At 35.9% G+C, this 15,862-nt stretch overlaps 1 protein-coding gene across 1 annotated transcript in view; it reads right to left on the reverse strand.

Annotated features, from left to right (window-relative positions):
* nfasca (neurofascin homolog (chicken) a) overlaps positions 1–15,862 on the reverse strand; it is a 79,021-nt gene that overhangs the window by 25,718 nt on the left and 37,441 nt on the right. Inside the window, exons 5-12 of the mRNA XM_016443580.1 lie at positions 11,411–11,584; positions 7,946–7,963; positions 6,423–6,528; positions 5,249–5,439; positions 4,476–4,598; positions 2,553–2,723; positions 2,174–2,221; positions 16–127 (exon numbers count right to left, since the gene is read on the reverse strand). Of these exons, the coding sequence (XP_016299066.1) occupies positions 16–127; positions 2,174–2,221; positions 2,553–2,723; positions 4,476–4,598; positions 5,249–5,439; positions 6,423–6,528; positions 7,946–7,963; positions 11,411–11,504 (863 nt within the window). The 5' untranslated portion in view covers positions 11,505–11,584. The remainder of the gene's footprint in view (positions 1–15; positions 128–2,173; positions 2,222–2,552; positions 2,724–4,475; positions 4,599–5,248; positions 5,440–6,422; positions 6,529–7,945; positions 7,964–11,410; positions 11,585–15,862) is intronic.

Below are 15,862 nucleotides of genomic sequence, written 5' to 3' on the forward strand. Positions count from 1 at the left end.
ATAAATAACACTTACACTCCAGCTGCTATACACTCCAGAAGAAGCTGTTCCCCTCGAAGCACTATCTTGGAGCTGGACAAGCCCTTTGGAGACAGAAAGGTGGGCTGGGTTTCTGGTACATTACGTGCTATGGACAAAAAAAAGAGAAAATTGTTAACATGCACAGAAAGAGACACTGATTTGAGGAGCTACTTAAAACTGCACTGTTATGGATCATTGTTATATCCAACTTGCAAATTCTATATATATATATATATATATATATATACACACACACAGTATATTTACACACACAATATACATACATTCGCAAATGTGAGAGACAAAGTCAGAATTAGCTTATTTTATCTCTAAAGGTAATACTTCATTTGTAATATCTCTATTTATTTTAACAAAAAAAAAAGTCACATTAGGAGTGGTAAGACTTTAAAAACACTGGTTACATGTTATATATAACCAGTTTAGAAATATTATTAGAATTTCAAATATCAGTTTCTACTTTTACATAATAAAAATGTTATTTATTCCAGTGATGTCAAAGATTAATTTACTCCAGTCTTCAGTGCCACATGATTCTTCCGAAATCATTCTAAATACTGATTTGGTGCTCAAGAAACATTCCTTATTATTATCAATGTTAAAAATTGATCAAGATTAATTTGTTTTTTTTTTCAGGATTCTTGATGAATACAAAATTCAGAAGAATAGCATTTATTTGAAATAGAAATACTTTGTAACACCAAGCCCTAACTTAATAAATGTCTTTATTCTCTCATTTGATGCACCCTTAATGAATAAAAGCATTAGTTCTTTAAAAAATATTAGTGACCTCAAACTTTTTGAATGGTTATTTCTGTAAAATTTATATGCTATGTTTATGTTATTTATGTAAAATAAATCTTTGCATAGATACATAAATACATAAATAACATAAGCATGAAAGAAGAATCATAACTGTAATGACAGACAGATGGTTAGACATAAAATCCTGGTTATGTGAAGACACAGACAATCTTCTCCCTGAGGAAGACTTGATGAGCATGGCAGTATTAGTCCCTATTGTAATGTATATCTAGCAGTAAGATTAGCTCTCAGTTATTAGCATCTCGAGCAGGGCTCTAGGAGAGGGAGTGACAACAGCCTTTGTTGGAGACATTAAGTGGGAGGACAACATCTGGGAGATTAGACTATGAAGCTGCCAGGAACACATGTTTCACGCCACTGTCACGTGTGTCTGTGGTGACAGCAGTGCCAGTTCCCTGTCAGTGCTACCCCACAATGCCCTGGTGGAGACTATACGAACGATTCAAGAGACAAGATAACTTAAAAAAAAAAAAGCTTATGTCTGTCAGTGAACCCTGATCCCGACAATATTGTCATATGGATATTTGGGTGAATCTCAAAAAGCCATCAAGAACATGCCTGGGTCATATTAAACCCCAAAATCACTCTGCCTGTCTAAATAAATAAATAAATAATAAATAAATTAAATAGATAGATAGATAGATAGATAGATAGATAGATAGAATTTAAATAATAAAGATGTTCAATATTTAAACAGTGAAGTAATTATACATCATGGTAAGCAAGTAAACATTTCTGAAACAAATATTTGAGGGATTTATGTAAAATATGTATTTTTTTTAACCATTTGATTTCTTGTTAAATATATATATATGTTTGTCACAAGATTTGAATTTTACCTATTTTCTTCATATACTCAGTTCCACCCTTAGGCCATATCCGTGAGGATTTGCACATGTTATCATTGGATTAAAGTTGCTGAAATATTAATGAGCACCTCTTGCCTCTTGCCTAATCTCCTTACTACCATTGCCATATCTCCATAATGAGCAATGTGATTAGGATAATTAAAGCAATTACAATCAAAATTTGAATACTGTTTCTTCAAACCATGATAGAATCTTGCTGACCCCAAAACTGCTTAGACTGATGTATTAAAAATCATTGTAAGTAACCTAAGCATTAAGTGGTAAGTTCTACAGTCTATAAATACTATGTGGAGCATCTTTCTATACAATGTATATTATATAACAGACACACTATCTCTGCATTTCCTCTGCTGTATGTGGTTAGAAACAGCAGCGCTAATTCAGTTAGTGCTGTTTTACAGAAGCATACAGATAAAAGGCTAGCTGTGTGTGGAACTCACCACCATACAGATCAGTGGAGTTGAGAAACGTGTCATTATAAGGTTCCTCTGTGAATAAACGGCAGTTGAATTAACATACGAATACAGAAAAAAAATCTAATACACTCAATTACAACTGGGAAGAAGAGAACAATTTTGGATGAAAATGGAAGACGGACAGTCCTTCAAGTCTCTTATTGAAACTGTGATAGTAATCAATGAAGAGCCTCCAAATTAAAGTGCAAAAAGACAACTATCACAGATAAATGTCCCCGGCAATACCACCTTCTCACCACTAGATGGACCACAATATTCACATATACCTTGGACAGCAGCACAGCAACGTATCAGTTACATCAAATTAAAGATAACAAGTGATCCTGAAGAAATCACCACTCACTTGTTAGCACTTTAAGGGTGAAGGGGTTCTTCTGTTGAATGGTGTGTGTGAACTCGAAGCGAGCGTTGCAGCTGTAGTCAGTGTTGGCATCTCTAGCCAGAACATTGGAGAAGAACAAGTCACCGTTCAAGCCCATTGACACCCTCTTGTCCTGTATTATGGGCATAATGGCTGTGGAGACAAAAGAGAATCCTGACTAATTTGTTCAACTTAATTTGACATGCAATAGCTGACAGGCAGCAGAAGAAATGATGCTCAAGATGAGTGTGGGAATCACAGAAGCATGATTATAATCTTCTGGCCTGAAACATCACAAGGATCAGTAAATTTGTCACTCAAGTGAAGGAGCAGTGTGGAAGAGTGTGAGATGAAAACGAGATGTACTGCACTAATCAACATTGAGTCTGGATTTAATAATGATGTCTCTGACTTTTTGGACTAAAGTGTTGTGATCACATGACATTCTAGTAATGGATATGAATATCATGTGCAAAGATTATCATCTTCTGGCCTGAAACATCACAAGGATCAGTAAATGTGTCACTCAAGGGAAGGAGCAGTGAGGAAGAGTGTGAGATGAAGACGAGATGTTCTGCACTAATCAACAATGAGTCTGGATTTAATAATGAAATAATAGAGATTTTTAAATGTATCATATCAGTTGAAAATGTATATTTAGAGTACTTGTGCATGCTCATTTCCCCTATTTTAATTATATCTCTAATTATTAACATTTGAAAAAAGTACTAATGATTTCATTGCATTGTTAAATGTAAACTAGCAAATCCGAAGAATGAATATCCATTTTTACAATGTTGTAGCATGTTAAGCAATTAAGTTCTTAGTGTTTTATTTTTAATATATTTAGACAAATCAGTATAGAATTTTAATCATTTTAATCATCCTTTATAGGTTATTGGTCATAATATATGCCAAATAATTATCAACTTTAATACTGGTTCATTATTACAAAAACGTATTAAAAGTGAACTTACTAATTGGCTTAAAACAACTTATTAATTGGCCTATTAAAACATTTATCTTATGCAAACTACAGTATAAAATACAGCATAAGTTCATAGTGTAAACACTGTGATGCTATCAAAACATTTATTTGTTTGTTGCCAAACATTTATTAAAAGTGAACTTATTAACTGGCTTAGAAATTATTAATTGACTTTTTCTCTTAATACGGCTTATTATGTGAATATAACTACAGTATATAATTGTTTGTTGCCTAACATTTATGGAAGGCAAAATTCTTAAATAAAAAGTCACTAGTCATAACTATAAGTCCAAAATGTTGAAAATATACTAAAAAGTCAAAAATATGACATAAAAAGTCATAATCATTACATTTTATGTCTATTTTATGATTTACCAAACATGTTTTTTCATACAACAGTGTTCATTTCTGACCAATGAACATGGAAGGGAGTGTTCAAGAAATGTCTTCTTCATCGAAATGTGTACATACATACTATGAAAGTAGTGGGAATTCAAGCTTAAAGATCCATGTTTAAGCCCTCTCACTATCACTGACACATTTTAAAAGAGCCGTTTGTGACTGTACTGATGACAAACACAGTCGAGATGTTTGATCAGTGCTTTGTAGCGTGTGTCTATGCTGCGTGATTCCGGCTCTTTTGAAATGTCTCAGTGTCATGCTTGTTTCTGCTCTCTCAGCTTTTTGTCAGGTAGTGCAGATTCGCATGCATGCACTAGCTCAGCACTAATGCAGTAACGGACACTGCTGTGCAGAGGACACAGACTGCATGACTGAGAGAGAGACAGAAAGTAAGGGGACGTGAGAGGGAGAAGTAAAAGAGAGCATGTAGGTGATAACTAAATGACAAAGCAATGGAGAAGAGGGTTAAGGTTATGAGACGCAATTAATCGCAGGAAGTGATGAGCAACACTCACAGCTGTCCATCCAGAAGGTTTCAGGAGGGGGGAGACCAGGAGGAGGGTTGCAGGGCAGGACGAGTGATTCCCCCTCACGCACAACCACTGGCTCCAGAACCTCCTTCGGCCACAGTGGAGACTCTGAGCAATGGAGACAAGTTTACCAGATTAGGGAATATAACATAACAATTCAATCCATGAGAGATAATGTTGTTTTTATAATGCTTTCTGTATGCATTTTACTTTTAAAGGGATAGGTCACTCAAAAATGTCACTTTGATGTTGTTTCAAACCTGTATGACTTTCTTCCTTTTCTTTTTTGGAACCAAAACTATAATAAAGCTCCATAAATAATATATCATAAAGTAGTCCATATGACACTATATCACAAGTTTTCTAAAAGCATACTGAAATTTTGCATAAGGAACAAGCCTAAATTTCAGACTGAAGATTCAAATTATGTCATTTTTAATGTCAATTATATCAAATTACACTGTCATACATTTTGGTAACCAACTGCGTTGTGTAAAAATGATGAAACAGATGAAATATGTTGAGAGGTTGAGAGGAAGATTATTGGTCTGTAAGAATTGAAATATAGCGCAAGTTATATGGACAACAACTTATTTTGCGGACCATGGAAGAATGAAAGTCATATGGGTAGCATAACAACATGATGTTGAGTGAATGATGAAAGAATTTAAATTTTTGGTAAACTATTTCTTTACAGACAATTAGCATGTTGTGTGTATGTTGTGCTTTCTTTGCCATTACAGTAAACCAGCCCTCACTTGACACTCGTAGTAGGATTTTGTTGGAAATCGCCATGCCAAAGTCATTGGAGGCGAAGCACTGGTACTCTCCTTCATAATCTTCCGGTTTCCCACTGCTTCTGATCTCCAGTGTTCCGGAACGACTCCGCATGGTCACCCGCGGGTCCTTCCCCACGTTAAAGAACTTCCCATTCCTCCGCCACTGAAACCTGCACAAACCAGTTACAAATAGGACGAGAGTCAACTTGATGCTGTTTATGTAATAGGTCCATTGTTGGGGCTTTTTAATAAAGGGATTTACACACACATCAAACTGATAACAACAAAGACATGAATACCAAACCAATGATAGCATGAGATGGAAATTCAGCTATTTTCAAAATCAATGAAATCCATTTTCTAAATGAATGTTACTGATCTTATTTTGAACAATTCATCGGGATCAGCATGTTGACTTTTGATCTTCCGTTGAAATTACATACTTCTCTCTGGTGACGTATGGTGAACTTCTCCAATCATTTTGTCCTAATAAGCCCGTCCTTTCTCTTTAAAAAACCAAGTCCTCATCCTGATTTTTTTTTCTCAATAATCCGATTAATTTGGATGTATGTTCGAATTTAAAGAAAAAAATCTGTCGTTACTTCTTTCTTATTGCGACTAAAAACTTATAGGATTGCGTGCTTGGAGTTGAGTGCAATCTACTAACCTACTGAATATTCTGTGAGCGTGAACACTAAACTAAGCGTATTATTATACCACAATGGTTTTGCGGACCGGCCTGAGTGGAAGGTTTTGTAAAGCCCAACAGACCACCAAACAAAAATAGGTACTCTGAATGGCCACACTGTGTTGAGCTGGTCAAACCTGCTTTTCACAAACAAGAACAAGTGACATGAGAAGGGTACAAGAGGGAGGGAGGGTGGACAAAGCTGGCAGTGCCACTGTCAGGTTGGGGCATTGGGTGTCACTCTCACAAAAATGTGTTGGTCTTTGTCATGCCAAGACTAATGGACGTCAGGTTTAATTAGACAGCGACAGAAGAGGAAGAATGAGAGACAGAGAAGTGATGTGAAAGTGGACGTATACAGTAGGAGGTTGCTGACAAACTGGAAATGTAAAAGTGGTGAGAGATGACAAAAAGGACGAGCAGGACAAGATGGCACAACGACAAAAAGGTTTCATCCATTCTCACGTTGGCACTGGAGTCCCCTTGGCCTCGCATTCAATGATGATGTTATCTCTGGGGTCCACAATGTAGTCCTTTAGTGACTGCTTCACAATGGTGGGGGGCTGTTTGACTGTGGAGGGAGGGATAAAAGTGACAGTCTTATCTCACCAGCACTGAGAAGGAACACTGAACTCAATGCTATGTATACATATGCAAGCTCTGCATTTCTTGAAAAACGGTTATTCAATTCACTCTCATGGTAACATAAAAAATATAAACACAATAAGCACAGACAGACAAAGTTTTGATTGACAGACAAACATCAAATAAATTATTCTTTGTTAATTGCATATGTACATGATAAATTTAATTTGTTTCTTGTGAGTTTATTTACTAAATATATAGGCTAATCTGACTATGCTATCAGCTAGCAATAAGTTTGTTGTGTCCTTAGCATCATTCATTCCTTTGTTACTGTGTTTAAACCAATTTCCCTCCAAAATAAAAGCAAAAGTGTTAAGAATTGTGCACCTTCAGTCTGGGCCTGGCAAAAGGTATGAGAGATTGCAGGATGTACAGGTAGCTACAAACAACATTCAATGGACACAATATAGCTCTATATAGCTACTATTGCTTATATTTTAACAGGCAAGCTAAAACAGCAACCAGGACTATCCATTATATAATTATATAAATTTTGCGCAACAACAGTTAAACAGTGGAATTTCTGGTGAAAAACTACATTACCCACGATTCTGTAGAGAAATGTCCACCAATCAGAAAATTGTGACAAGCAAATCACAACAAAATAGTTTTAGTGCTCAACCACTCCCATGAAGCACTGCGAATGTCAGTTTCCCTAGATTCATATTTTGCCAAAAATATAAGATATATTGTTTCTGTATATAAAATGTCTCTCTCTTTTTAGGCTGCTGGGTCGCTGCAGAGCCACAGGTTTTACACTGGAAGCCTTTCTATACACATAATCAATAATATATATATATCATAGTGCTTCATGTAATTGTAGGTATTTCTCTAAACAAAGCAGTTGAATACAGTGTCTGGGAACTTTGTCTTTTTGGCTGATTTCCATTTTTTTTGTAGTGCTGTGCTTCACCTTGTAGTTGGTTGGTTTGGTTCATGGCTTTTTAGCCACAAGATTCCTGACTGCTCTACTCTACTTCTAGCTGGCTCAGAACTGTATTCTGGCACGGCTATCAAACCCCTGAAGAAATCCTTCCCTTCAAAGACATGGCCTGCCAAAAAGACATGCTCTTGGGCTTACATTAGAATATTAATCAGCTTTAATAAATGATAGACTTTATAATTTATCTAGAGTAGCACAGTGAACTTTTGTGAGCTCTCTTGAGGCTGCATTTGAGGGTCTTTTCAATGAATTTTCTGGCCTGTATAGGCTCTAATTGTAACATCAATGCAGTAATAACTCTGTTCTTTAGATTTCAGATGTGATAAGTTTTGTTGTAAGCTCTATTAAAACCAGCCGCTGATTTAATGAACAAGTTAATCCGTGTTAATGAAGCACTTACGCTCTTGCTGGATCTTTGCTGTTAGTTCCAAGAGGGGCGGATGAAGAGAAAAACAGTTCAATTGTGTGAGTAGTTAACAGAGAGTGAGGAAACATGGCTATGATGACAATAATTAAAACATTTACATTAATATATTAAAATTGCTACTAAACTACTCTTATAAGACAAGACAAAAATTATTTTAGTTAATGGCTGCTAAACTCTGAAGTATGATTGCTACAGTTATTATAGACACAACACTAAGTCTACTTTAACATATTAACACCAAAAATAGCAACCAAACAAATAAACTTACCTGTTAATGGGCCACCAGATGAATGAAGCAGAGAGAAAATTACAAAAAAAGGGGGAGATAAATTTTAAGACAGAAAAAAAAAAACATATCAAAAATACATCACTGTCACATTAGCAAATCATAATCGGTGCATTTATCTTCCCCATATGGCAGTATATTTAATCTTCGACTGTCTTTCTTTGTCAGTTTGTTAAAGTGACAGGCCTTGCGGGGGGTTTCTCACATTCGATAATAACCGCAATCAATGTGATGTATGTTCTCAGAAGAGTCAGAAATGGCTTTTGTGATTGTGCTTTGCTAATTAAAGGAATATGACCTTCATATTCAGGTTATAGTAGAAAGCACCCATGTGTCTGTTGTGCTTTTCATCGGATAGTGACAGGTGCATCTCTGGCTCTGTGCCATTCATCATCTGACATCAATTATAGCACATAAGCAAGGTCACACGGGGATGGGACGTCATGAGCAACATATGTGGTAGTGTGTGTGAGCGCATGTGTAAGGTCAGCTGGGAGCCGATGACAACCCTCGTCAATAGAAATCACATTTGGGGAGGGGGTGATATTGGGAGTGAAGGATCATTAGGGAGATAATGGAGAGATGCTAAGAGTCACATCTCTAGTTCAATTCATCTTTTAGATCAAGGGTCTTCTGCAGGGGGTCTGACGATTATTGTATGTACATTATGACATTTGTTCATATTAGCTTAAACCAAATCTAAAGTTAAGTTATTGTAAATGTTTAATTGTCCCACCTACATACAGAATATACTGTTCAAATATACCTATACACACACACACACACACACACACTGCCGTTCAAACGTTTGGGATCAGTAATATTTTTTATGTTTTTTAAAGACGTTTCTTCTCCTCATCAAGGATGCATTTATTTGATCAAAAAAAAAAAACTGTAATATTGTGAAATATTATTACAATTTAAAATAATGGTTTTCTATTTTAATATACTGTAAAATATAATTTATTTAATGTGATGCAAAGCTGAATTTTCATCATCCATTACTCCAGTCTTCAGTGTCACATAATCCTTCAGAAATCATTCTGATTTATTACCAAATTGCAGATTTATTATCAGTGTTGGAAACAGTTTTTGCTGCTTAATATTTTTTTGGAACATGTGATACTTTTTTCAGGAGTCTTCGATGAATAAAAAGTTAAAAAGAACAGCATTTATTAAAAATATTAATATTTTCTAACAATATAAGTCTTTACCATCACTTTTTATTAATTTAACATATCATTGCTGGGAAAAAAAAAAATTATTTCCAAAAAGAAAAAAAAAAAAGAAAAAAGACCCCCAAAATTTGAACGGTAGTGTATATTACAAAAGTTCTTTTTAAATAAATGCTGTTCTTTTTTTCTTTTTATTCATCAAAGAATCCTGAAAATAGTATCACATGTTCCAAAAAATATTAAGCAGCAAAAACGGTTTCCAATATTGATAATAAATCAACCTATTAAAATTATTTCTGAAGGATCATGTGACACTGAAGACTGGAGTAATGATGCTAAAAATTCAGCTTAAATTGCAATAATATTTCATAACATTACAGGTATTTTTCTGTATAATTCAGCTTTGACATCAAATCATTAAATCATATTAAAAAAAATTAAATATATTAAAACAACATACTAAATTGTACAAATATTTCACAATGTTACTGTTTTACTGCATTTTTGATCATAATAAATAAATAAATAAATGCAGGCTTTGTGACTTTCAAAAAGATTAAATACTTTTACTGACTCCAAACATTTGAACTGTAGTGTATATGTACTGTATTTTAAACAAAGTAAATACATCATTAATCTGTTATAATAAACTCAATTTTATACTATATGTATGTAACTGCTCTGTCTCTCTATCCAAACAGGGGTCCTTGGTCTTTAAAATGCTTTTGATGGTGCGTGTAATATGGAGTATAAGCGTACAAAAGAAGACACAACACAGTCGCTAATAGTGTGATCAGATGCTTGTCATTTCCCAGTAGCCCCTGCTGCTGAATACATTCAGAGAGGTCAAGAGGTCAGAGGGGTATTATGAAGTGCTCAGGGCCAGGATCAGTGCTCCAGTCTTCTCTATCTACACAGATCAATAGAGATTCACACAGACGGGGGGAGAGATGACACAAAAGACGGAATGCGAGAATAAGGGAAAATGAGAAAAAGAGAAAGGAAAAGCGAATGATGGCGTCTTGGGAATACAGGCGGAGAAGGGGAGCTGGGGAGGTGCTGACAGCCCCTGGTCAGGCTGAATCTCTCTATTGTTGAAGCTGGTGAGCACTGAGTGCCGCTGGGGTGTCTTGCTCTGTATGAGCTTTCAAATCATTTTTCATAAGAGCGTAAGCCAAACCTGGATGGCTATTATTAGAAGGAAACTGAAAAAAAAATGGAGTAAAACAAATACAGTAAGACAGCAGAAGGCGGAGTGGATTTATTGGTTTCTTTGTTTAAGATGCAGTTCAGATAGAATGGATTTTCCTCATTTATTACGCTGTATAAATAGTAAGACCATAATATAGAGCGCAGCTTATAGCAGGACAGTAGGAATCTGCAAAACTACATATTTTCAAATTTGCTTAGCTGACTAATCGGTCTAAAGTGGAATTATTGACTGTGTGATTATGAAACCACTGAGGTTATATTTTAATCAATTATTTTGGCACAGCACTGATGCCTGTTTATGAAAGCTTGTTTGAAAACTTCATACTCGCATGAAAATATATGTCAAAGTTGTATATTGATATCACGCCTATGATTTAATGCAAAAAGGCAGAACAATAACCCCATTACAGCCTCAAAGAGTGGTTTAAAAAAACCTCATCAAAAACACGCATTAGTGCAGAGTATATAATTTATGTTGCGAGTTGAAGTGGCACACTATGGAGGTCTGAATATGTGTGTGTGTCTGTGTGATGGGGGATGGGATTGTAATTCTCTGTCCCCTTGTATATACTATAAAAAGACATTTTCCTTTCAACACGAATGAAAAAAAAAAAATATATATATATATATATATTATATATATATATATATATATATATATACAGTATATACACACACATACATGCATATATAATTTTATTTGCAATATTTAAATGTCATTAATATAACATGACATTACAATTTATAATTTCAATGATAACTTACGGTCCAGTGGGACTTCGATTGGAGCCGCCACCTTTGACAGCAGCATGATTATTGACAACACTGCCAGTGCCGCCCACCGCTCCTGCGTCCACATCTCTCTCCTCCAATTGGCTGACCCCTCCCGTCCCAGGTCCCTACTGATTTACTTGCACACTTTTAGATGCGCTGTATGACCTGTGAAAAGAAAAATGCTTATTAAGGAACTTACTCAACATTCCTGTGACATTTAGGAGGCGGCACTGCCCTTCCAAAAAGCACTCCTCATAGAGTCCTATTCATCCACAATTTGCAGGGGGACTCTTTAATGCTAAAATACACAATTTTGAGCATGTATTAGTGCCTGCTATGTTCACGAATAATGCAGGCATGGGCTGTGCATGCGTGGAGGTTTTTTAGCTGGCCTACATTTGCAGTTGACACTAGCATTCCCTGGAGCCAATGGTCCTCGCTCTTACAGATGAATGCGGCATCAGCACATCACCACACAACACCATGCAAACCTCCAAACCAGGAAGAAAAGGACTCTTGCTGATCAATCTGCTCCCTTGACAGGGCACCAAACCCCAAAATGAAGGACAGGGCTGTTATACAAACCACTGAGGTCTGAAAGCAGACGTTAACTCCTCTGGTACATCTGTCAAATCCTGCTTTCATAAAACTGACAGTCTCTGACAGGAGGTTAGTGACAAACGCTTCCCTGCAGATACCATCTAGTTGGAATAGTTGATCTTAAGAGTCATTATGTAAATGAGCAGCCGTGGCACTGTAATTCACATGCCTCAGGTGGTCCGGGTAGCAGGATCCTTTATTATATGGAAAAATTAAAATTTTAGAATCATTGGTTGGAGCCTTGCTCTCTCCGCTCTACTGAACACAATGAGTCTAAAATTATGGTTTTCCAGCATTCTGCTCTTGCGGTTTGTTGTTCGATTAATCAGATATTACAAACTGTATGTTCTCTGTCAGTGTGAAATGTACTAAACAGATGGAAAAATGAGAGTTGGATCAAGTGAGAAATTCTCACACTGATGTGATCATTATCAAATATCCGCACACAAACCATCTGCTGCATGGGTTTAAAGTACCTCATCTTCCCTAGGGGAAGACAACACTTCACGTCTTCATATCATTCAGTCAAGAAGGGCTAAAACTGATTGTAACATGAAATATGCTGGACAACGAGGTGTGGCTTTACTTGTCGATGTCAAAATGACTGGGGCAGCCAATCAAATCAAAGAAGGCGGGCTTTACTGTTCACAAAAGCCAACCATGAATTACAACACAAAGCTTCAGTTTTAGCTGTAAAAGAGAGCAAGGTAAGCCCTAGCTAAACATTTAATATTTGACAACTGTTTTCTGATAAAAATGTTTGAAAATACGGTAAAGGTTACAATTTACGTGATTCATGTAACAGCGCTGTTTTTGGCATTTTAGGTATAATCCGCCAACTTCCACCAAGCAACAGCAAATGTGACCTCACCTTATGTTTTTTAACTATAGTCATGTTAGCAACAACCTACTCTACTAAAAAGGTAGCTAACTGCATTACAACTATTGACATATACAACAATAAACATAGTATTTAGCTCCATTCAGAATAGTATGTTCTGACACAACAACAATTCAAAGCATTTAACAGCATTTGAACATAAATGTACACTAAATACCACCAATAAAGCTTGAAAACCCAATAACAGATCTGAGGTGAAAAAGCAATGCACTGAATATATTACTTAATGAAGTTATTATAATAATAATAAAAAAACTTGTTATATAATGCTTGCTATATGAATATGACAAAAAGCAATTTAACAAGTAGCTACCCTGCTACTTGTCGAATAAAGCAGATTATTATAGGAAAAGCTACTCTGTACTGAAAACCGCTGAACTACTAGAGCATTATTTAAAAATGCAGTTAAGTAAATATTTATTCAACACTTACTGTATGTGAATGTAAAGACACAAAGGAGGAGAGTAAAAACAAGAGAGATGCAGTGAACTCATATCAAAAACGCCCTTCAACCTGACCATCATACTCGTCATAACAGAGGCCAGGTGGTTAGAGAGAGAGAGACCGTCTGAGGCCTGGAGAGAAGATGGGCTTAAGCCAGAAACAATCTGCCAGAGAGGTCACTGTCAGCCCAGGGACCCCGGCATCCTTTTATTTCTTATTCAAACTCTTTCAAAGAGCCAGAATCTCTTTAGGCTGCCAGGAATCCCATAAGCACAATTAGCACATGGCACAAGCACAAAGCACAAAAGAATCCTGTTAAATTCTTTTACCACTTTGGTGTCATGGTAAAAACTTGCCATAATAAGTCTGATACATATGCGTACAAGCAAATCCACACATTTATATAGCATGCATGCCCCTAGGATGAAACTCCTCCGGCAGGAGTTCTCTGGCAGGCTCAGCTGTCTGAGAAACTCACAATATGTTGAATGTCAGTACAGTAAGGATCTAACCCAAATACTGAAAAAGACTCGAGGAAACCAACTGCATTGCCAGTCTCATCCCCCATCATTCTGAGGCTTTTCAGTTTATTCCCAAGGAGCGAACTAAAGTTTAGACACATCTGATGAAGTGCTTTGTGCTCGGTGAGCTGTAGTATATTGAGATTACAGAGAAGCATGTGGGATAATAGCATGTGTCAAAGTCTCCTTCTGTGACCCCAGCAATGTGAAGACAGGATTCATGGCACACATCCTAGACAGGGTTGAATATGGTTTGCTTCCTGCCAAAAGCCAGACAAGCCATGGGTTAGACACTCACTGAGTAGCAACATTTCATTAGTGTCTACAATATATAATGTACAAAATATGAGTAACGTAAGAGTAATAGCTTATTAATTGACCAGGAGCATTGACTGGTTGCTGACCGCTGACTCAAGCAAAAAAAAAAAATATATTACATTACATATTACACATACATTTTACATGTGTTGGCTATGGAAGGCCATTTGTGCCTTTAACCTAAAAATAAGGTAATTGTCCAATTATAAATTAATATTTATGTTTTGCAGTTGCAGAAACATTAAATGAAAAGCTACATAAAATATTCTTTAAAAAGTAATAAAAAACGACAAAAGCATACAACAATTTTACAACAAAATTACTAATACTTCAACTAAAATTAAAATTGAAAATATATAATATTAGATAACATATATAAGCTTATAAATATTAAGTCTGCAATAGAGGCGGTGACACATTAAGCTAAAGAAACATGGAACAAATCACGTTGAGTCTTTTTGGTGTGTGATATTAAAGTCTGTGGTATTTGTTATGGAAGGAAAGGACAGTTAGAAAATCATATATATTTAGGGGAACAAAGGAAATTAGTAAAAAGATTTTCATGGCCAATAAGAAATATTTATGGATTTAAATTTACCTGCTATTGCATGGGGAAGTTAATTTTGGACCTTGGTACGCACTTCAGAAAAAGCATCTTCCAATCACAGCTAGTCCCTATTTAACTCCAGCCCTTAGTTAAATTATTTTCAAATTAGACTTCACATTTAATTATGTTAACACCAGCTCATCAACTGCATTCTGGGATTCATTAATGCCATATACTTAAACAGCCTGTGTGCTCTTATTTGCATGGATGTCTAGATGCATCCATATTTCAAGTTAGTATCCTTTCAAGTTAGTATCCTTTCATCAACAACCAGAAAAAAATTACTGCAGAAAAACAGAAATCTTCCGTTTTTACCCAAATAGCTTGTTAGATCTGGGCTGAAGGGAGTAAGGTGGACTTCAGCGTGCAACTAAAACTAAAAACATTTACAACATAATAATTCTGAAACCCACTTGATCTCCATCAGAGCAGGTGAGTGGGCATAGTGTCACACTCTTCAATTATTAATGGTCACCGCTAATACAGCTTATTAATGCATGATGACAGCAGCACCCACTGGAAGACCTTATTCTGTGACAAAAGTGACATATTTTGAAATAATTTTGATACACTTAATGGGTGCAGTAAAATTTTACAAAGACATCTAGTATTCTGAATAAGAGAATGGACTCTGAAGAATCAATGTATTTGTAATACCCATATATATTGTACAGAAATATATACATTATATATGTGTGTGTGTGTGTGTGTGTGTGTGTATAGACACACACACACACAAATTTTCCCAGAACAAAAAACTAAACTTTTATGTGTACATCTACATCACATCCAAGCCTTTCAGTGTAAATGCCACCTAAATGACCATTAAAACAACTTAATGCATATCTCTAAAATAAATAAATAAATAGAACTAAATGGCATTGTGAGGTCAAATGTCCTTGGTGCCACTGTAGGTTGAAGGTCTAACAGTCTGGGGTTTCATCTCTCTGTCTCTCTCTCCCTAGTGTGCTGATGGTAGTACAGCCCCAGGCAGTCTTCTCATCCAAACACACACACACGCACACACACGCACACACACGCACACACACGCA

This window comes from Sinocyclocheilus anshuiensis, unplaced genomic scaffold (assembly GCF_001515605.1).
Source record: "Sinocyclocheilus anshuiensis isolate Anshui unplaced genomic scaffold, SAMN03320099.WGS_v1.1 scaffold51, whole genome shotgun sequence".
Lineage (NCBI taxonomy): Eukaryota > Metazoa > Chordata > Actinopteri > Cypriniformes > Cyprinidae > Sinocyclocheilus > Sinocyclocheilus anshuiensis.